The 20,778-nt window shown below is 46.5% G+C and overlaps 1 protein-coding gene across 1 annotated transcript in view; it reads left to right on the plus strand.

The window, feature by feature from the left end:
- Positions 1-9,443: 9,443 nt before the first annotated feature.
- The window catches only part of LOC103215751 (POTE ankyrin domain family member I-like), a 33,767-nt gene continuing 22,432 nt past the window's right edge, over positions 9,444-20,778 (plus strand). Inside the window, 8 exon segments of the mRNA XM_073019585.1 lie at positions 9,444-9,850; positions 10,095-10,309; positions 15,693-15,807; positions 15,966-16,139; positions 17,695-17,785; positions 17,788-17,924; positions 18,950-19,056; positions 20,395-20,532. Coding sequence (XP_072875686.1) covers positions 9,593-9,850; positions 10,095-10,309; positions 15,693-15,807; positions 15,966-16,139; positions 17,695-17,785; positions 17,788-17,924; positions 18,950-19,056; positions 20,395-20,532 — 1,235 coding nt within the window. The 5' untranslated portion in view covers positions 9,444-9,592.

A 20,778-nucleotide genomic window follows, 5' to 3' on the forward strand; every position in this document is an offset into this window, starting at 1 on the left:
TATTTTTATTTAATTTTGTGTGTGTGTGTGTGTGTGTGAGAAAGAGTCTCTATCTGTCACCTAGGGTGAAGTGCAGTGGTGCAATCTTGGCTTACTGTATCCTCTGCCCCCCAGGTTCAAGCAATTCTCCTGCCTCAGCCTCCTGAGTAGCCGGGATTACAAGCACCTGCTACCACGCCTGGCTAATTTTGTATGTTTTTTTTATTAGAGACAGGGATTCATCATGTTGGCCAGGCTGGTCTCGAACTCCTGACCTCAGGTGATCTGTCCACCTCGGCCTCCCAAATCGCTGGGATCACAGGCGTGAGCCACTGCACCCGGCCTATAGCGACATTTTAAAAGAAAGTAGAAAACTTATTCTTCAAAACAGAATCAGTGAAGCATGACATTGTTTTCACATCACAATTTAGTGCCATGCTTAGTAGAAGACAGCTGGATTTTCATCTTTGCATTCGAACTGTTGTGACGCTTTTTGGTTGGGATATATGAAGGATGTACATCCTTACACTGTTGTGTAGTTGGAAAGGGAGCACCTAGCGGACCCCGTAAAAGGATCCTGGGCAGTCTCAGGGTCCTTGGGTCAGACCTTAAAAACTTCTCTGTATGTTGTTCTGTGCCTTAATTGTTCACTTAACATACCTGATATTTCCATATCAGCACTTAAAGAACCTGTTTATTCGTTTTATTTGTCCCATAGTTTATCCAATACCATTTTGACTTTTTCTATAGCTAACAATGCTAGGATGTACCAGTTACTCCTGGTTGGGGGCTCCTCAGTGTGGTGTGGAACTAGTCGGTGACTAGTGCAGCTCACAGCTCACCTCCAGGATCACCAGTACGTAGAAGCAGAAGTCAGCGCTGTACACACGAGGTTAACACGAGGTCAGCTGCTGTAGGAAGCCACCCCAAATCAGCAGCTGAATGCAGAAAAAGCTCTATTTCTTGTCTCGTCTTTTTCTTTTTTTGAGACAGCGTTTCTCTCTTGTTGCCCAGGCTGGAGTGCAATGGTGGGATCTCGGCTCACCGCAACCTCCACCTCACAGGTTCAAGTGATTCTCCTGCCTCAGCCTCCTGAGTAGCTGGGATTACAGGCATGCACCAGCACGCCCAGCTAATTTTGTATTTTAAGTTGAGACAGGGTTTCACCATGTTGGTCAGGCTGGTCTTAAACTCCCAACCTCAGGTGATCCGCCCGCCTCGGCCTCCCAAAGTGCTGGGATTACAGGCTTGAGCCACCGCACCCGACCGAAAAGCTCTATTTCTTGTTCAAGTCGCAGTCCATTGTGGGTTCAAAAGGGATGAGAGTCCTCTGCTCCAGGCTGTTGTTCAGGGACCAAAGCTGCTTTTCTCTCTTTGCCTTGGAATCCGCTGTGGGAACTTACACAACCTGCTGGAAGAAAAGACAGTGAAGGCGGGGCACGGTGGCTCACACCTGTAATCCCAGAACTTTGGGAGGCTGAGGTGGGCGGATCATGAGGTCAGGAGATCGAGACCATCCTGGCTAACACAGTGAAACCCCGTCTCTACTGAAAATGCAAAAAATTAGCCTGGTGTGGTGACAGACACCTGTAGTCCCAGCTACTCGGGAGGCTGAGGTGGGAGAATGGCATGAACCCGGGAGGCAGAGCTGGCAGTGAGCTGAGACTGCGCCACTGCACTCCAGCCTGGGCAACAGAGTGAGACTCTGTCTCAAAAAAAAAAAAAAAAAAAAAAAAAAGACAGTGAAGACACACCCATCCTCAGCTCTGGAGTGGCGCTCCCCTTCCAGTGGTGAGAGCTAATCATGTGGCCTGGGCTCAGTGCTTGAAGTCTGAGAGGTGTTGTCTGAGCTCAGGAAGAAATGGCCCTTGCCTCAGCTGCTGATAAACGCAACAGGCCATAGTTAATGACAGATCATGATTGTGAAGTATCGTCACTGCTCGGTGGAGGCTGGGTTTATACTAACTTTCCTTTGCAGAGTTTTTACTGATTCATAAAGCCAGTGGTTGCATATTACAAGCAGATCGTTAGTTCACACAACACAAATGTCATTTGGTCATGGCTATTTTTGTTGCTGTTCAATCGTTTCTTTCCCTACTTCTCAACTGGTGTGGATGGACCTCGATAAGATACTCACCCTTTCCAGCAAGGAATATAGTTCCTTCATCCGTTTGTCCTTTATTAAAGTCATGCTGAGGACGACGCGTTATTGCCCCTGGTTGTCCTGCTGCCCCTTCCTGTGAGCAGCCTGTAAGTTCCTGCCCGATGCCGAGTGCCTGTCCGTGTCATCTTGCCCACCGGAGGAACAGAGTCCAAGCCTCACGGGTGGTGCGCCGTGCCTGGCGGAAGGGGGCGTGAGTGTGTCATGTTTGAGCAGGTGCTTTAGAAAGCAGAGGGGGCTTCTGCAGCCTTCTCATCCTTTTCCCCACTGCAGGAGCTGCTCCCTCCCCTGTGGTCCCAGATAGGACTCATGGGGCAGAGCCTTCACAGCTGCCCCTCAGGGGCTCCGTGTCACGGAAGGCAGCGGGAGCATTGTTTGCCGTACAGCAAAGCTGACCGGGATGAGCTGCCACCGGGTGCTGTGCCAGGTGAGGGGGCACAGCAGTCAGCAAGACCATACTTGGAGAGGGGGCAGTGGGAGCACTGCCCAGGCCTCACCAGAGTGACGGGTCCAGATTACACCCCACCATGTGGGGGTCCAGATTACACCCCACTATGTGGAGTCCAGATTACACCACACCACGTGGGGGTCCAGATTACACCACACTATGTGGGGTCCAGATTACACCACGTGGGGCCCCAGATTCAGGGCTTGCCCTTCTGAGCCTTTTCATCTCTGTGAATGACGGGAGGGGAGGGATGACGCCAAGCCCACAGGGCTGGTAGAGGACTAAGTGGCCTGAGTGTGTGGGAAGGCCGAGCGTGGTGCTGGGCACACTGAGTCCTCTGTGGGTTTGACCCTTCCTCTGCTCCTTTTTTCCTGAGCTTCTCTTCTGTTATTTGTAAAACTGGGTGACAGTTGGTGTATCCATAGCCCTCGAAGATGAGACCACTCCCTTCTTGTTCTCATGGCCAAGGAAGGCCCTGCCACGCCTGAGCTTTGCAGGTGGGAAAGGCTTCCTCTGCCCCTCCAGGGAATGTAAACATGGAGTCTTGGCATTTCTGTATTCCCAGGACCCTTTATTGGTCTTTGCATAATGCCCCACTTTTACTCTTCTTGCAGAACTTTCTCCCTTCAACCACTAACCTAAGCTGGTGGACGCGGGGGTAACGAGGCACAGTGGCAGTGATGTCTGGCCTGAGCCATCACCGGGCATTTACCAGCTGTGTGCTCTGGGGGGCAGCTCGCCTCTGCGTTTCCCCTTTTGTTTACGACAGGTGCAGTAGGAGCACCCTGAAAGACTGTGATGGGCATTCGCTGAGTCAGCACAGACGGGAGGCACAGAGAGTGGTGCTGGGAACCTTTGTAACTACTGACAATACATGTTTCTCATGATGCAGGCTTACAGATGAGGCGACAGACGTGGTGTGCCAGCCCTAAGGCACCTGGACAGGTCTGAGGTCCTGCCTGGCTTGGTGGTTGGCTCTGGGACCTGTGGGACCCCAGCAGGCAGGGAGCAGGCAGTGTGGGCTGGGCTGGGGCAGAGGCTACCCTGGCACCTTGCTCTCATTTTACCTGGTATTGGGGCACAAGTTGGCCACCTTGCCAAAGTCTTGGGAATCCTGAGGACCAAACTCCAGTGGCCAGGAGCAGGTTAGAAATGCATTTTCCTGGGACTTAAAGCCACAACGTCCTGAGGGAGTCTGGGATGGCCCGAGTCTGCATTTCCGCCTGCCCTCAGGTGATTCTGTGAAGCATTGATTCCCCTGGTCCTGGCCTCCAAGCCCCGCCCTTTCTGAGACCTCTGCCTTCCTCTCTCCTCTCCCTCCCTGCTCACCTAACTGACCTCCGCTGAGCTGCTAGACAGGTGTCCCCTCCTCTAGGAGGCCTCCTAGCCTTCCCTCCAGCTCAGCACAATGCTGAGAGAAGCGACACTGGACAGTATGGCCTCCTCCCGTCCTGTGGTGTGGCTGAGCCCAGGGACAGTCACTGGCCAGTGGGAGGAAGGAAGGGGCCCAGCACTGGCTTTGCATGGCTCTCTGGGCATGCCCCTGCCTGGGAACTGGGAAACAGGTCAGAGGCAACTCCTCCTGGGCCCCAGGGGAGCTGGCAGCTCCACCAGACCCTCCACTGCTGTGTCGTCAGAATGGCAGTTCTCAAACAGGGTCATCTCCAAAGGGCAGTGAGCTCGGTGCTCCTGTGCAGCACCCCAGGCAGGCCCTGCCCCGTTCTTTCACTAACCTGTCAGAGGCCCGGTGAGCAGCTTGTGTGTTCCTGGCTCAGTGCCTGGGCAGGTGTGCTGGGCAGGGCCCATTCTCTGGAGCCGTCTTGCCTGCCTGGTGCAGACAAACCCAGGCTGTGACTTGCTCAACAGATGTGCAGCAGGGACCCCTAGGGAGGTCTCTGGGGCTGCACTGATCTCAAAAGGTTATCACTTCTGTGGGCACGGACGTGGATAGTGTGGGAACATGGCCTTTCCAGCCTCGGAGGCCTCCTCTATAAGCAAGGTCTAGTATAACAGTACCACCCGGTAAGCACCCAGTAGGAGCACAGATATCCCTTCATTCCTTTCCCAAACCCATGGCTTGGTCCCGGACCAGCAGCACAGCAGCCTCCGGGAACCTCTTAGAAATGCAGATTTCCCAGCAGTTCCGAGTTTTCCAGCAGTTTCCCGAGTCAGGGACAGCACTCAGGGTGATGCCACTGCAGGTTCAAGTTTGAGGACCACTGGTCTAGAATGGACTCACTCTCTCCCCTTCCTCCTTCCTCTCTCCCCCTTCCTGCACCCACTCCTGCTGGCCGGCACTTCCTCCATGCAGCTGCTGGTTTCTGAGGGCCGCCACCAGGTGTCAGGGCAGCCCCAGGAATGTTCCGGCTGTCCCACCTTCCCTGCCAGCCTGGCCTCTGCTGCCTCAGGAGGTGTCCTGAGAAGGGAAGTGGTTTCCTGAGCTTCTCACAGGATCAGTGCTTCCCTGTGCTTTTCTAACTGCTCAGGGTGAGTCATCTGGGCCTGAAGGCGGTGAAGGTGGCAGATATGTCAGCATCCTGTGTGGTGGGGACAGGGACAACCCCACAGCACCTAGTGGGATGTTGTGAGATTTAGGGGGCACACCCAACTCCTCCTCTACTACTGCCCTAAGTCCTAAGTCCTCACTGTCTTATTCTGCCCTAGGAGGCTTCTCCAACCACCCTGCTCTGTGCCCCATTGTGACTCTGGCCAGGGCCTCAGACCCTCCACCCAGTCCAGTCCTCACAGTGGGCCTCCTGCTGTGCCAATGCTGAGGCCGACTTTGGGCTACTGGTCCAGGCCCTGCCTGGTCCTGTGACTACACGTCCCTAACCGCCACCACAGGCTTGGTGGGCCACAAACCTCCTCCTGAACACAGCCCGCCAGGCTTTGCCCACGGTCCCCTCCCAGCTTGCCCGCTCCAGCTCCCCTGAGTTCAAAGCCAGCCCACACCTTCCCATGCGCTGGACACCCTCCCCGGCGCTAGTGCCGGAGGCTGAGTAGGGCAGGCAAGGTCTCTGCCTGCAGCCACACCAACCCAGCGACTACCCTCCCAGCGGGGCTGGGCAGAGCATCGGGAGGACTGCCTGGGTCCGGAAGGGCATATGCTGGATTCCAAGCGAGGAGCTGCTGTGCTAGGCCCCCAGGCGGGCTCAGGTGGGAGTGGCTATGGGCCATGGGCTGCGGGGGCAGCTAACAAAACAATGCCATTAAAAATGGGCAAAGGACAGGAATAGAGACATACAAATGGCTAAGATGTATATGAGAAAATGCTCAACATCATTGATCAGGGAAATACAAATCAAAACCGCAGCGAGATATTATCTCACCTCAGTTAGAAAGGGTATTATTAATAAAACGAAAAATAACAGATGCTGATGAGAATGCAGAGAAATGGAAACTCTGCTACACTGTCAGTAGGAATGCAAATCAGTACAAGCATGATGGAAACCAGTATAGAGAATTCTAAAAACACCGAGAGCTATTGTATGGTCCAGCAATCTCACTGGGCGGGGGGTGGGGGGGGGGTGGGTGGTGGGGGGAGTGGGGGAGGTGGGGGAGAGGGGTATTCATCCAAAGGAAAAAGTTCAGTGTAACAAAGGGTAACTTGCATGCTTGTGTTTATCACAGCATTATTCACAATAGCAAAGATACAGAGTCAATGCAAGTATTCGTCAACTGATGAATGGATAAGTAAGATGTGCTAAATATACACAGTAGAATACTATTTGGCATAACAAATAATGAAATCATGTCATTTTCAGAAATAAGGGTAGATCTGGAAGTCATTGAGTAAAATAAGCCAGGCACAGAAGGACCAATACCGCAGGTTCTCACTCACATGTAGGAGCTAAAAAAGCTTGATCTCATGGACCCAGAGAATGCAATGGCAGTACCAGAGGCGGGGAAGATGGGGTGTGGAAGGGAGAATGAAGAGAAGTTGGCTATTGGGTACAGACCTGCAGTTAGAAGAAATAAGCTGTAATGTTTGACAGCAGACTATGGTGACTAAATAACAATATTATGTGTAAATATTCAAAGTAACCAGAATACACATTTTATGCATGTAACAAGCATTTGTATTAAGGAAGGAGAGCACTACTACTCCTGCTGCCCTCCTCCCCCCACCTTGCCTAGTTCAAAGACAGGAGAAAAGAGAGAGAGAAACAAAAGTAAGATAAATAGCCAGACAACCTTGGCACCACCACCCAGTCCTAGGAGTTAAACAAAGTAATAAGAATAACATCAACCCCTGGCCTAAACTACTTGTGTTATCTGTAAATTCCAGACACTGTATGAAAAAAGCACTGTAAAACTTTCTGTTCTGTTAGCTGATGCATGTAGCCCCCAGTCACATTTCCCACGCTTGCTCGATTTATCACCACCCTTTCACGTGGACCCCTTAGAGTTGTAAGCCCTAAAAAGAGCTAGGAATTTCTTTTTTGGGGAGCTCGGCTCTTAAGACGCGAGTCTGCCGATGCTCCCGGCCGAATAAAAAAACCTCTTCCTTCTTTAATCCGGTGTCTGAGGAGTTTTGTCTGCGGCTCGTCCTGCTACAGTACGTACCCTACAAAGAGGTAAAATATTATGCGTCAATAAGATGGAGAGGTTATGCCCCAGCCTCGAGAGGGGCTCCTTGGATCTGCACAGCACATCCTGCCCAGCTGCATCCTCTGCTCCACTGTGCTGGTCGTATCTGGGCCTTCATGCTCCGGTCCCCAAGGCAGGTGGTGCTGACTCAGGTGGCCACACTGTGGATCTGGGTGTTGGTGGCCCAGAGGGTGGGTGCTAGAGGCTTCCTGCTCTTCTTGTTCCACTGGGACCAGATGGAGCCAGGCAGTGACAGGGTACCTTCTTGACCAGATCCTGGAACACAGGAGTGTCACCTGGCCCCTCCTCATCCCAACTTAGTGCCCAAAGTACCCCTGGGCCCGGCATGGCTGGGCTGGAACTCGGGATGCAGCTCAAGCCTTGTGGCATCTCTGGGTTCTCTGTCCACTGAGGGTGCCCTGGGACCCGAAGCTGCCGGGAAGAGATTGGCTTATCCTCATGCCTGGCACCCCAGACTGTGCTTCCTGGTCCATCGCCCTGGTCACATTCCCCAGGGCAGCTCAGGGCTTTGTTTAGGGATTTACTGTAGTCAGGTGCCTAATGAATGCTGAGACCTGCAAGGCCATGTGGGCAGATGGGAGGTGCTCTTCGGTGAGCACCCCCAGCAGCCGGCAGGGCAGTCCCCCACCCAGGCGTCTCGTGCTCCGCTTGTGTTCGACTGTTACAGGACTTCATGTCAGGGACAGCACCTCCCGTCCCTCCTGTCAGGAAGGACACAGACAGCAGGTGCCTGAGGGCAAGGCATTTGCCAGGTAACTCAGGCTGCGAGTGCTGGAGCCGGGATTTGAACCCGGATCATGGCACTCTGTATGGGGCAATGGAAGATGTGGGGATGTCCATGCAGGAAGGAAGGGCAGCCTGGTCCCACTGAGCCCAGCTGCTCCTTGTTATCTTGGAGGAAACTGCTCAGCCCGCAGTTGTGGGGAGATCCCAGGAGGCCAGGCTTCCCCTTGCTTCCTGGCTCGGGATCACAGAGGGACAAGGGAAAAATTGTGTGTGTGTCTTTTTTCTTTTTGTTTCATTCAAAATTTAGTTTATTATCAAGCAAGAGGAGCTTACGCAGCAGGAGGGTTGAGGTGCCACTGCCCTGGTCCAGCTCAGAGGCCAGCACCAGGGAGGCTCAGTGTCCTGTTTCCAGGATCTGCACAGGGGGGTGACTTTCTGCATCTCCCCATCAGTGGGAGGTGCTCCTCCAAGCCGCCTCTTGCCAGCCTGCACCCAGCAGCCTGCACCTTGACCCTATTGCATGCCCCCCAGGAGCAGAGCCCCCCAGGCCAGAAGCCCCACAGCTGTTGGCTCTGGCTTGGACACCGGGCAGGAGGCACTGGGGCAGGAGCTGGCCGTGATCCTGTGACCGCAACTGCCCCCTCACTGATGGCCTCGTGTTCTGGGTGCGGACCAAAGAGGAGCAAGTGTGGAAGGCGCCTCAGGCAGGCGCTGGGCTCGGTGGGTGTTTTGTGCTCCGCAATTTTGAGGCCATTTGCAGCCAGCTCCCTCCGCCCGAGTTCCGAGCTGCAGCCGCTGCCACGCACAGCGGCACGGCCAGGAGTGTCTTGGGGGCTTTCTTCATAGGAGGCTGTCAGCATCCTCAGGTTCCAGGCGCTCAGCCCCAGTCCTGCTTCAAGAGGCTTTTTTTCCCCCACGGGAGGCTTCTCAACGGCCTGAAAGCTCCGCTGACTCCCGCGAAGTTTGCTGGGAACACAAGGCTGTCAGTGACATTCGTGGCGCCAAGACTTAACCATGCGGGTTGCACGGATCCGCCACGGTCTGTGCCACGTGCACTGGCGCTTCCTGAGATGCACGCGCACGCCGCACGCGCACGCCGCACGCGCACGCCGCACGCGCACGCGCGTAAGGGTTTGGCTGGCCTGTAACGGCTTGCACGCGCACGCCGCCCGCGCGACTGGTAACTGGCTGGTTTGTAGAGGCTTGCACGCGCAGGGCACACGTGTAACTGCTTGGCTGGCCTGTAGCGGCTTGCACGCGCAGGGCACGCGCGTAGCGGCTTGGCTTGGCTTTGCGTTTTTGGCTTGGCGTCGGTCGCTTGGCCTGCTGTTCCTCCTTGGACCTCCTTGGATTGACGTTTTCTCCTTTGGGTTGACGTTTCCTCCCTAATTCCTTTGCTGGGCTTGACCTTTTCTCTGCTGGGTTTGGCATTCCCTTGGGTGGGCTGGGTGTTTTATTGCGGAGGGGTTGGCCCTTCCTGGGGTGGGCGTGGGGTCGCCCCGGGTGGGTGTGGGCTGGGCTCCCCCGCTGGGGTTGGCAGGTTTTGGCTGGGATTGATCTTTCTCTTCAAACAGATCGGAAACCCGGAGTTACCTGCTAGTTGGTGAAACTGGTTGGTAGACGGGATCTGCTCGCTACCATCAGTCTCCCCTGGCTGCTAAAAGCAGATGGTGGCTGAAGTTGGTTCCATGCCGGCTGCGTCCTCTGTGAAGAAGCTTTTTGGTTTCAGGAGGAAGATGGGCAAATGGGGCTGCCACTGCCTCCATTGCTGCAGGGGGAGCAGGAAGAGCAACGTGGGTGCTTCTGGAGACCAGGACGACTCCGCTGTGAAGACACTCAGGAGCAAGATGGCCAAGTGGTGCTGCCATTGCCTCCCCTGCCGCAGGGGGAGTGGCAAGAGCAACCTGCGCGCTTCTGGAGACGCCGCACGCCGTAACGGCTTGGCTGGCTTGTAGCGGTTTGCACACGCACGCCGCCCGCGCGACTGGTAACTGGCTGGTTTGTAGAGGCTTGCACGCGCAGGGCACGCGCGTAGCGGCTTGGCTTGGCTTTGCGTTCTTGGCTTGGCGTCGGTCGCTTGGCCTGCTGTTCCTCCTTGGACCTCCTTGGATTGACGTTTTCTCCTTTGGGAGAAAACCTGGGCGCAACCTGGGCGCTTCTGGAGACCAGGACGACTCTGCTATGAAGACACTCAGGAGCAGCAAGAGCGATGTGGGCGCTTGGGAAGAATACGACGACAGCGCCTTCATGGAGCCGAGGTACCACGTCCGTCGAGAAGATCTGGACAAGCTCCACAGAGCTGCCTGGTGGGGTAAAGTCCCCAGAAAGGATCTCATCGTCATGCTCAGGGACACTGACGTGAACAAGACGGACAAGCAAAAGAGGTAACCGGGCCTGGGCTGGGAGGAGGAGGGACGGGGGCGGGGGGGTGATGGAGGAGGGACGGGGGCGGAGGGGGGGGGCGGTGATGGGGACAAACCCTCCTGGCGAGGGAGGAGGGGGGCTGGCTTTCTTGTCTCCGCAGGCCCCACACCACCCTGGGTGTGGAAACCTCAGCGAGGTCAGAGGTCAGGGCACAGGTCCCTTTGTGAGCAGCAACACAAAACAAAACTTGAGCTGATTTCCAATCCAATTATAATTTCCCTCACAGAACACTAATAGATTGTTTTAAAGTGATTTAACTCGAAAAATTAAGTTGATGCAGCAGATTATTTTTAATGTACACATTTTAAAGCAATGTTCTATATATTATAGAAAAGTGTATATTGAGAACTAAGAACGAAGCCCCATAACATATCAACTTCAAGGCTAAATATTCTTCAAATAAAATCCAGTATGGATTTTTTATCAATGTACCCTATGTAAATATGTTCTTTTTTTTTTTTTTTTTTTTTTTTTTTTTTTTTTTTTGAGACGGAGTCTCGCTCTGTCGCCCAGGCTGGAGTGCAGTGGCCGGATCTCTGCTCACTGCAAGCTCCGCCTCCCGGGTTCACGCCATTCTCCTGCCTCAGCCTCCCGAGTAGCTGGGACTACAGGCGCCCGCCACCTCGCCCGGCTAGTTTTTTTTTGTATTTTTTTAGTAGAGACGGGGTTTCACCGGGTTAGCCAGGATGGTCTCGATCTCCTGACCTCGTGATCCGCCCGTCTCGGCCTCCCAAAGTGCTGGGATTACAGGCTTGAGCCACCGCGCCCGGCCGTAAATATGTTCTTTACTGGGGAACCTTAGAAGGAAACTGAAATGGGAAGAAGGTTCATGTGCTTGAAAAGGAAGATTGAATTTTCTGAAGATGTGAGCTTTTTCTATTTATCACCTTTACCTAAGCCAAATAAAAATAGCAAAGTTTTAGAGTTTTTACACATACTGTCTTTTATTATTGTGATAAATTATTTTTTTGTGACAGAATGGAAAAAGACTTGCTTTTCCAGATATCAAAATGTGCATGTGCTATTTCCACAAATTGTTTACTAACAGCTGAAAAGATCAATGAGTAGAACAGAATAGGAAATCCAGAAATGCCCAAATATATGTAAGAATTTAGCACTTGATAATGGTGATGTTTTGTATTATTTAAAAAAGGTGGATTGTTCATAATTCATTTTTGGAGAAAACTAGCTAGATTTTTATGTCACAAAAGTAAGAGTATAGATTAAACATTTTAAATATACAAAAGGAGAAACATACTAGCAGAAGAAAACACAAATGCCTATTTATATATGCAGATGTGTGTGTGTGTGTGTGTGTGTGTATATATATATATATATATATATTTTTTTTTTTTTTTTTTACGCAGACTCACTCTGTTGCCCAGGCTGGAGTGTAGTGGTGCAATCTTGGCTCACTGCAATCTCTGCCTGTTAGGTTCAAGCAATTCTCTGCCTCAGCCTACTAAGTAGCTGGGATTACAGGCGCCTGCCACTATGCCTGGCTAATTTTTTTTTTTATTTTTAGTAGCGATGGGGTTTCACCATCTTGGCCAGGCTGGTCTTGAATCCTGTCCTTGTGATCCATGCACCTTGGCCTCCCAAAGTGCTGGGATTACAGGCGTAACTGTGCCCAGCCTATATATACAGATATAATAAAATAAGCTCATTAAAATAAGCATTTTAAAATTGGGCATAGTACTTTTTAGCGTAGCTACCAGTGACCTACGTACGTAGGAAAACAGTGTTCCTGGTAGGAGAAGGAATTTAAGTTAGAGGAATGAAATACTGTTTTCTACTTAAGTTAGAAGAGGAATGAAAGGCCGGGTGCAGTGGCTCACGCCTGTTATCCCAGCACTTTAGGAGGCTGAGGCAGGCGGATCACAAAGTCAGGAGTTTGAGACCAGCCTGGCCAGTGTGGTGAAACCCCATCTCTACTAAAATTACAGAAAATTAGCTGGGCATGGTGGCATGCACCTGTAATCCCAGCTACTCAGGAGGCTGAAGCAAGAGAATTGCTTGAATCAGGGAGGTGGAGGTTGCAGTGAGTCGAGATCACACCACTACACTCCAGCCTGGGTGATGGAGTGAGAGTCCATCTCAAAAAAAAAGAAAAAAAAAAGGAATGAAATACTGTTTTCTATCCACAAAGTTTGTGAGGATGAAGAACAGTGGTACGTATATAGTTGTTCAAAGTTTAAGTTGCTGCAGCTTTTCAAACAGACACTTTAGTGGTAAGAACTACATTTTAAAAATGTATATGCTTTTTACTTATCAATTCCATTATACTGAAATACCTTTATGAAATAGATACATCTGTTTTTCTTAGTATTGCTTAAAACAGCAGTGTATTTAGAAGAATTCATAGATTTTATGAACAAATTTCGGTGTATCCATAGGATGGAATAATAAGTAACTATTGAGGGCGTCAGTAGATACAAAGATACATTGACATGCCAAGATGTACTTTGCTATATCAAGTGAGAAAAAAATCAGTTTGTTACACATATACACAAATATAATCTGCTCTTGTGTTAGCTGAAAATATGTAGAAAATATAATCAAACTTATGTCTGGGGATTTGTAAGTGAAGTTTTTCCCTTTCTCTTATCTGTGATTTCTGCAATGAACATCTGAAGTTTAGTTAAGGTTCATTAGTAATGAAATAATCCTTGGGAAGAGAAGGAATATGCTGCTTGCATAGATACAACTAATTTCTCACATTCTATGATTTATTTTTATTTCTGTGAATGACTGTCTTCTGTGAACTTCTATCCTCTTCAGATGTGGAGAGGTTCTGTTTACCTGTTCCTGTAGATTTTATTGTATATACATTTTATTATATAATTATCTTTTCATTATATATAAGTTAACATGTGTAAAAAGTATGACTCATTTTAGTTGAGTTATATACTTGTGAAAATTAAAATAGCAAATACAAATGATTATTACTATTGCACATGTATTCTCCTACTCTACAGCAGTTTTCTTTAAAGATATTGAACTCCCAAGCTGCGTTTATCCATTCTTTCAGTCCATTTAGTCATCAGACATAAGCCAGACACCGATTATGTGGCCGGCGTATTCTACTATCTCAGGATCCTTCCATCTTTGAAAACTTCATGTTTACCTGCTGGGCATGAGCAAGCTGAGAGATTTAAAGTTGGAGTATTAGGACTTAATCTCAATTGAAGCTTTTCCTCCCTCCTTTCAAACAAAAACATTTCTGAAGGTAGAAAATAGTAAAAGATAACCTTTAATTGCCTTTTTGAACATTTATAAGTCTTGGATAAAGACTGTTTCAGTTGTTTTAAGAACTAAAATGTGGTAGATAACCAGCAGGGACTACTATGCAGCCGTAAAAGAAAGAACGAGAGCATGTCCTTTGCAGAGACATGATGGTGTTGAAAGCCATTATTCTCAGCAAACTAACATAGGAAGAGAAAACCAAATACTGCGTGTTCTCACTTATAGGTGGGAGCTAAATGATAACACACAGATACCTAGAGGGAAGGAACATGCACTGGGGCCTATCGGAGGTGGAGGGTGGGAGGCGGGAAAGAAGCAGGAAATAGAGTGAACGGATACTGGCTTAACGCCTGGGTAATGAAATCATCTGTACAACCAACCCCCTTGGCGCACGTTTACCTGTGTAACAAACCGGCACATCTGCACCTGTACCCCGAATGTAAACGTTGAAAAAACTCCATAAATAGTTTCATAAATCCATTTTAAAAAGAGAAAATTTATAAGAGTCTTAAATCCTAATAGGAAAGATTGGAAATATCTGATGTACATACATTGTATAAATCTAAGTATTGAAAAAAATGAGCCCATGGTATTTATTTGAATTTCCAGGTTTTCTTTGGCTTAAAGATTTTTGAAAACCAAAGTAAGAATTATTTTAGAAATTTGTTTTTGTTTTCACCTCAGCCCTCTTATTCCATAGTTTTTTGGTTTTTTTTTTTTTTTTTGAGACGGAGTCTGGCTCTGTGGCCCAGGCTGGAGCGCAATGGCCAGATCTCAGCTCACTGCAAGCTCCGCCTCCCGGGTTCACGCCATTCTCCTGCCTCAGCCTCCCGAGTAGCTGGGACTACAGGCGCCCGCCACCTCGCCATGCTAGTTTTTTGTATTTTTTAGTAGAGATGGAGTTTCACTGTGTTAGCCAGGATGGTCTTGATCTCCTGACCTCATGATCCGCCCGTCTCGGCCTCCCAAAGTGCTGGGATTACAGGCTTGAGCCACTGCGCCCGGCCCATAGTTTTTTTAAGAACTAAAATTTATCTAAATGCTGGTCATCTGACTGGAACCGCCCCAGCCCTGTTATAACATATTCTACTTAATGTAAGGCACCAGGGGTTGTATGATGCCCTGCGATTTTATGTCTCAATAAGAGAATTATTTAAATGCCGCCAATTATAGTAAATTATGAATTGTAAGTGGTATTTCAGTGGAGACAACATGGAGACAATGATCATCTTAGAATCACTGAAATACGACGTTACCTGTAGTCTTTAAAACATACCTGAAAGTGTAGGTATAATTGTATCATCTCACTTAATTCAAATGTCTTTAGGGTATTAGTAAAAATTATAATATCTAACAATTATTGAGCTGTTTTTTGTGTTAGGAACTATTCTATATCTTTTGTGTAGAGTCTCATTTAAGCATTACAGTGGTTTCCTGTGAGAAAGCTACTATTTTCATTCCCATTTTATTTATTTATTTATTTATTTTTTTGAGACTGAGTCTCGCTCTGTCGCCCAGGCTGGAGTGCTGTGACCGGATCTCAGCTCACTGCAAGCTCTGCCTCCCGGGTTTGCGCCATTCTCCTGCCTCAGCCTCCCGAGTAGCTGGGACTACAGGCGCCCACCACCTCGCCCTGCTAGTTTTTTTTTGTATTTTTTAGTAGAGACGGGGTTTCACCGTGTTAGCCAGGATGGTCTCAATCTTCTGACCTTGTGATCCGCCCGCCTTGGCCTCCCAAAGTGCTGGGATTACAGGCTTGAGCCACCGCGCCCGGCCCATTCCCATTTTATTGATGAGGAAACTGAGACACCAAAAGGCTAAGCAACAGCTGGGAAGCGACAGAGCTTCAAGTAGGGTTCCAGCCCAAGCTGAAAGTCATCCAAGGGCTGTGCTCTTTCTATTCAAATAGGCTGCTCTTTCATTAATACAGCGAGTAATGAGAAGTATTAAATAGTGTGCTTTCTTCATGGGAAAATTAAATGTTTGTTTTGAAGGCAGAGTAATAGCAGGCTATTCAGTGCTTGCAATTACACGAATCATTGATGTGCCTGTAGCTAGTGCACTACAATTTCCTAAAACGTCTTCTCACTCTCCTAGGACTGCTCTACATCTGGCCTCTGCCAGTGGAAATTCAGAAGTAGTAAAACTCCTGCTGGACAGACAATGTCAACTTAATGTCCTTGACAACAAAAACAGGACAGCTCTGACAAAGGTATGAGCAGCCAACTGTATCAGCGTGAGATGGGTTTGATTTCAATACATAGCATAAAAATGAGTTTTCTCCTCTAAATGTAACTAGTTGGTGAAAGCTGTGGAATGTTACTTTGAATTCCTAGCATTTATAATTTGTTTTTGGTCTAACACTGACAGGCCGTACAATGCCAAGAAGATGAATGTGCGTTAATGTTGCTAGAACATGGCACTGGTCCAAATACTCCAGATGAGTATGGAAATACCGCTCTACACTATGCTATCTACAATGAAGATAAATTAATGGCCAAAGCACTACTTTTACATGGTGCTGCTATTGAATCAAAAAACAAGGTATAGATCTACCAGTTTTCTTTTCAAAATACTGAAATGCATTCATTTTAACAGTGACCTGTGTAAGGGCCAGTTTTCCGTATTTGGAAGCTCAAGCATAACCTGAATGAAAATATTTTGAAATGACTTAATTATCTAAGATTTTATTTTAAATATTGTTACTTTCAAAGAAGCATTTGAGGGTACAGTTTTTTTTAATGCACTTGTGGTAAATACTTTTTTGAAAACACTGAATTGGTAAAAGGTAATACTTACTATTTTTCAATTTTTTCTTCCTAGGTTTTTTTTTCTCCCTAATGAATGTAAAATTGCAAAATTTGCCCTGAAATAGGTTTTACATGCAAACTCCAAGAACACTTAAACATGTTTCAGTGAATAGAAATCCTACTGCTTTGGCAAGTTCCTAAAAAACAGTAATAGATATGAGGTGATGCACCTCTCAGTGGCAAGGCTTAAGATATTTCTGATTGCTCATGAGGCAGAAGTGGAAAGGGAAAAAGAGCAATCAGAAATACCAAAATTAAGTAATAGAGGGAAAAGACCATGAAGAGGTTGTGTGCATATGCGTGTATGTGTGTGTGTCTGTCTGTCTGTGTGGTGGTGTTCATTTATTTGTTCCCTTTGTGTGGTGAGACAAGGTTCAATTTTAGAGAATGACAGTTTTCATTTTGGGAGAGGGAGTTAGTGAGTTGTGAACTGCCTAGAGATCAATTTTAGGAGGCCTCTGAAGAACCAAATTGGCAGTGAATAGGTGGTCATGTAATGGGAAACCCTTGAGCAGAGGGAATAACAAGTAATTAACTGACTTAGTATCCTATTCTGGTAGAAATGGCCAGTTAGAGTCTCAACTCTGCTTTCAAATCTAGCATGTCTGGATGGGAAGGTGGGAGATAAGGAGCTTTAAGTAACAAGATCAAGTTGGATTTTGAGTTTACTAGACCTTGTTCTTCTCTTAGCGGGGAAAATTATGTGGTGTTTTCAGCAAATGATTCTGTCTCCTACTCTTTCCTCTTTTTGGCCAAATCTTCAAATGAGAAAGGGAATTGGTCATGTGGGTGAGAAATGAGACTGAGTAACTGTCTGTTGTATTAGCTTCCAGCTAGAATTTTGCATCCCAGTAACCTGAGGAAAATTTTTAAATAATCAATAAGTTTAGGCTTTTTCCTGAAGATTTTGATAGAGTAAGTCCAGTAAAGCCTAGATATGTATGTTTAAAAATGTTTCCTTGAAGCCAGGCATGGTGGTGCATGGCTGTAGTCCCAGCTGCTAGGGAGTCTGAGCGGGGAGGATTGCTTGAGCTCAGGAGTTCGAGTCTAGCCTGGTTAACATAATGATACCCTGTCTCTAACAACAACAACAACAACAACAACAATTTTCTCAAATTCTGGATACACACCTGCTTAAGAACCACTGAACACATAAATGTAATATGTAAATTCTTATATCTCAGAAACTTAAGATATCTGTAGAGGAGTTGTAGTTGGATATGTGCTGATTTCTGTAAATCTTTCCTATCCAATTACATTAATCTGACTTTTTTTTTTTTTTTTTTGAGATGTGGTCTCACTCTGTTTCCCAGTCTGGAGTGCAGTGGTGCAATCACAGCGCACTGCAGCCCTGACCTCCCCAAGCTCAGATGGTCCTCCAACAGTTTTTGTATTTCTTTTTTTTTTTTTTTTTTTTTTTAGTAGAGATGAGGTTTTTGCCATGTTTCTCAGGCTGGTCTTAAACTCCTGGGCTCAAGTGATTCACCTGCTTCAGCCTCCCAAAATGCTAGGATTACGGGTGTGAGCCACCGTTCCTGGCCTAGTCTGACTTTTATCTCTGTGGTGAGACATTAAAATGAATATTATTGGCAGTATCTATCAGCTTACAGAGTAGTACCCTTTCCTTCCTACCGTCAGTTATTCGCTGCCATTCAGAAGGTCTTTAGAAATGTGCGGTGAGTAGTCTTTGAGTCAGTAGAGGATGATCCTCTCGGGATTTTGTGTCTCTATGTTATCATTCAAGTGCTTAGGTCAGTAAGTCGTCGTTAAGAGCAGAGTTTTCTCAGTTAGAATTGTAGCAAATTGTAAACTGTTTTTTTGTCAATTGAAGCTGTGTTATGGACTATCCAGTGTGTCTCGTAAGTATGTAGAGCTTTGGCATAATCAGCATGGCAGTTCTAAACACTAGAAACCATGGAGTTATTAAGAATACAGCTAGGAATTCTGTAATTTAGTTTCAGTAGTCCTATGAACTGATTATCTATTAACAATCTGGAAAAATTAAATATAAATAGATTTTCAATAAATAAATGTTGGGAAATTTTTTCAAATGGGCAGTATGAGTATTAATAGCAATTTTTATTACCTGTTGGAGCTTGAACTTTTGGTAGAACATGTGAAACTAAAGAAATATTTTACATGCAAATTATTGCTTTATACACAACAATTTTTCTTAGGGTGGAGGATATAGAGACAAAAGATACAGCCCCTGCCCTCAAGAAGCTCTTTGTTTAGATGGGGAAAATATTATCATCCAATAATAGCTTGCCAAATGGTGGGTTAGAAGCAAAGAGTCTTGGAAGCAGTGAATGTTGAAAGTGAGTTTTTCAGATGATCAGCGTTGATGTGGTGAGGGAGAGAAGGGGTGTTTCCAAGGGAAGGAGCAGCATGTGGGAAAACACAGAAGATTGAGGAGGAAGCAGCTACATTTTATTTACTTTGTATGCATGTAAGTCAGTAGGATCTTATATAAAGTTTCCGCTTCAGTTGAGGAGTATGTACTTTTTTGAATTACATTCGTTTTTGCTTTATATTGTTTTACAGCATGGCCTCACACTGCTGTTACTTGGTGTACATGAACAAAAACAGCAAGTGGTGAAATTTTTAATCAAGAAAAAAGCTAATTTAAATGCACTTGATAGATATGGAAGGTGTAGTTATTTCTTTTAATCTGTGTGTTGTTAACTGGATTGATAGCAGTCACTCAAGTCACAAATGTTAAATTAATAAGATTAATGTGTAGTTATTGGGACAGTGATCAGTATCAACACAAATCAGTCAGGTAGAAAAACAATTATTTGGACTGGGCAACATAAAGAACAGTTTTTGTAGGATTCATCTTCTCTTATTGTATTGACTGATGTTCTTTGTTGTATGATGTTTTGGTTACATGATCTTCTTATGTTAGCTAGAGGGATTTCGTATTAATTTTATGAAGTGTGAACTTTAACTTTCAGTTTACTTTATGACTCAGTATTGAACTTCTTAACCCTTTCTACCAGTTTTTAACCTCTGTGTCTTATATGCTTTTCCACTAAATACGCTGTATTAAACATAAATAGGGGTTGAAAATTCTTTTGTCTTTTCAATGACTGTGCTTTAAGTTGCTTTCTTTGAAGAATATTAATGTTAGCTTATCCCTACATGACAATTAATTGCTATTCCCACATACTGTGGGTTCAACAGCTTTCTTCCTTTTTTATTTCCAGTGTATTTTGATGTTTTTATTTTTAATTGGTGTGGAAAGAGGGAGTGAAGATAGTTTTAAGTGGATACACTTTTCCTTTCATGAAGGCAAGCTGTAGGTGGGTGATAAAGAGAAAAGAGCTAGGCTTTGGATTCACACAAGTCTGAGTTTAATTCCTAGCTTTCTTACCTGCTAGGTGTGTGGCCTTGGGAATGTTACTTACCACCAAATATGTTGTCATATATGAAAAGTAGGAGAGCATATGCTTCAAAGTTGACTGTGCATAATAAGTAAGAGAGATATATATGGCACTTAATTCAGTGCCTAGTACATGCTTATTGGCATCATTAACTGACACTCCTGTGACTACTATTCTTACCATTATTATTATTACTGCTTTCAGCATGCAGAGAGCTCTTGTTTATGTTACCCTCTAGCTGATTTTCTATTACAGCGTATCAGTCTAGGGAAGCTGTGATGAAATCTTCACTTAAATCTTTGTCCACTTCAGATAAGTGGCCCTAACATTGTTTCTTGCCCATCAAAGGACTTTAAATTAGTAGCTTCTACTATGCAATGCCCCAGTGAGATAAGAGGTTTCCTTTTTGTCCCTTCCTTTTAACGTTGGTGGTATTTTACAAAGATGAACACTTGAGCACCCAAGATACTATGTCTTTTGGTGCATGTAAATGTTTGATTCTGCACAGAGAGACAAGATGTTAAATTGGTAAAATATATCAAATTAGCTTTAAAAATAACTTTATTGCAGTTCCTAAGGGAGAAATTATCTCTGTCATTTTAGAACTGCTCTCATACTTGCTGTATGTTGTGGATCAGCAAGTCTAGTCAGCCTTCTACTTGAGCAAAATATTGATGTATCTTCTCAAGATCTATCTGGACAGACGGCCAGAGAGTATGCTGTTTCTAGTCATCATAATGTGTAAGTGTTTACATTAAAAGGGGAGTTAATGCTAAACTGAGGTTTAAAATAATTACAACAATTGCATCTTACGTATCAGGTGAGATGTCATAGTTCGGTTCAGGTAGTTTTAGAATGGCAGTGAGTTAGTCACCTGCATCAGCCAGAAATCAGAAAAAAAGCAAGTTAGAAGTACCAGTGGGTGGAGGATTCTTTATCTCAGGACTTTTAAGACTTTTATCCGTAGAGATCCCAACATTGTTCATT

This window comes from Chlorocebus sabaeus, chromosome 10 (assembly GCF_047675955.1).
Source record: "Chlorocebus sabaeus isolate Y175 chromosome 10, mChlSab1.0.hap1, whole genome shotgun sequence".
Classification (NCBI taxonomy): domain Eukaryota; kingdom Metazoa; phylum Chordata; class Mammalia; order Primates; family Cercopithecidae; genus Chlorocebus; species Chlorocebus sabaeus.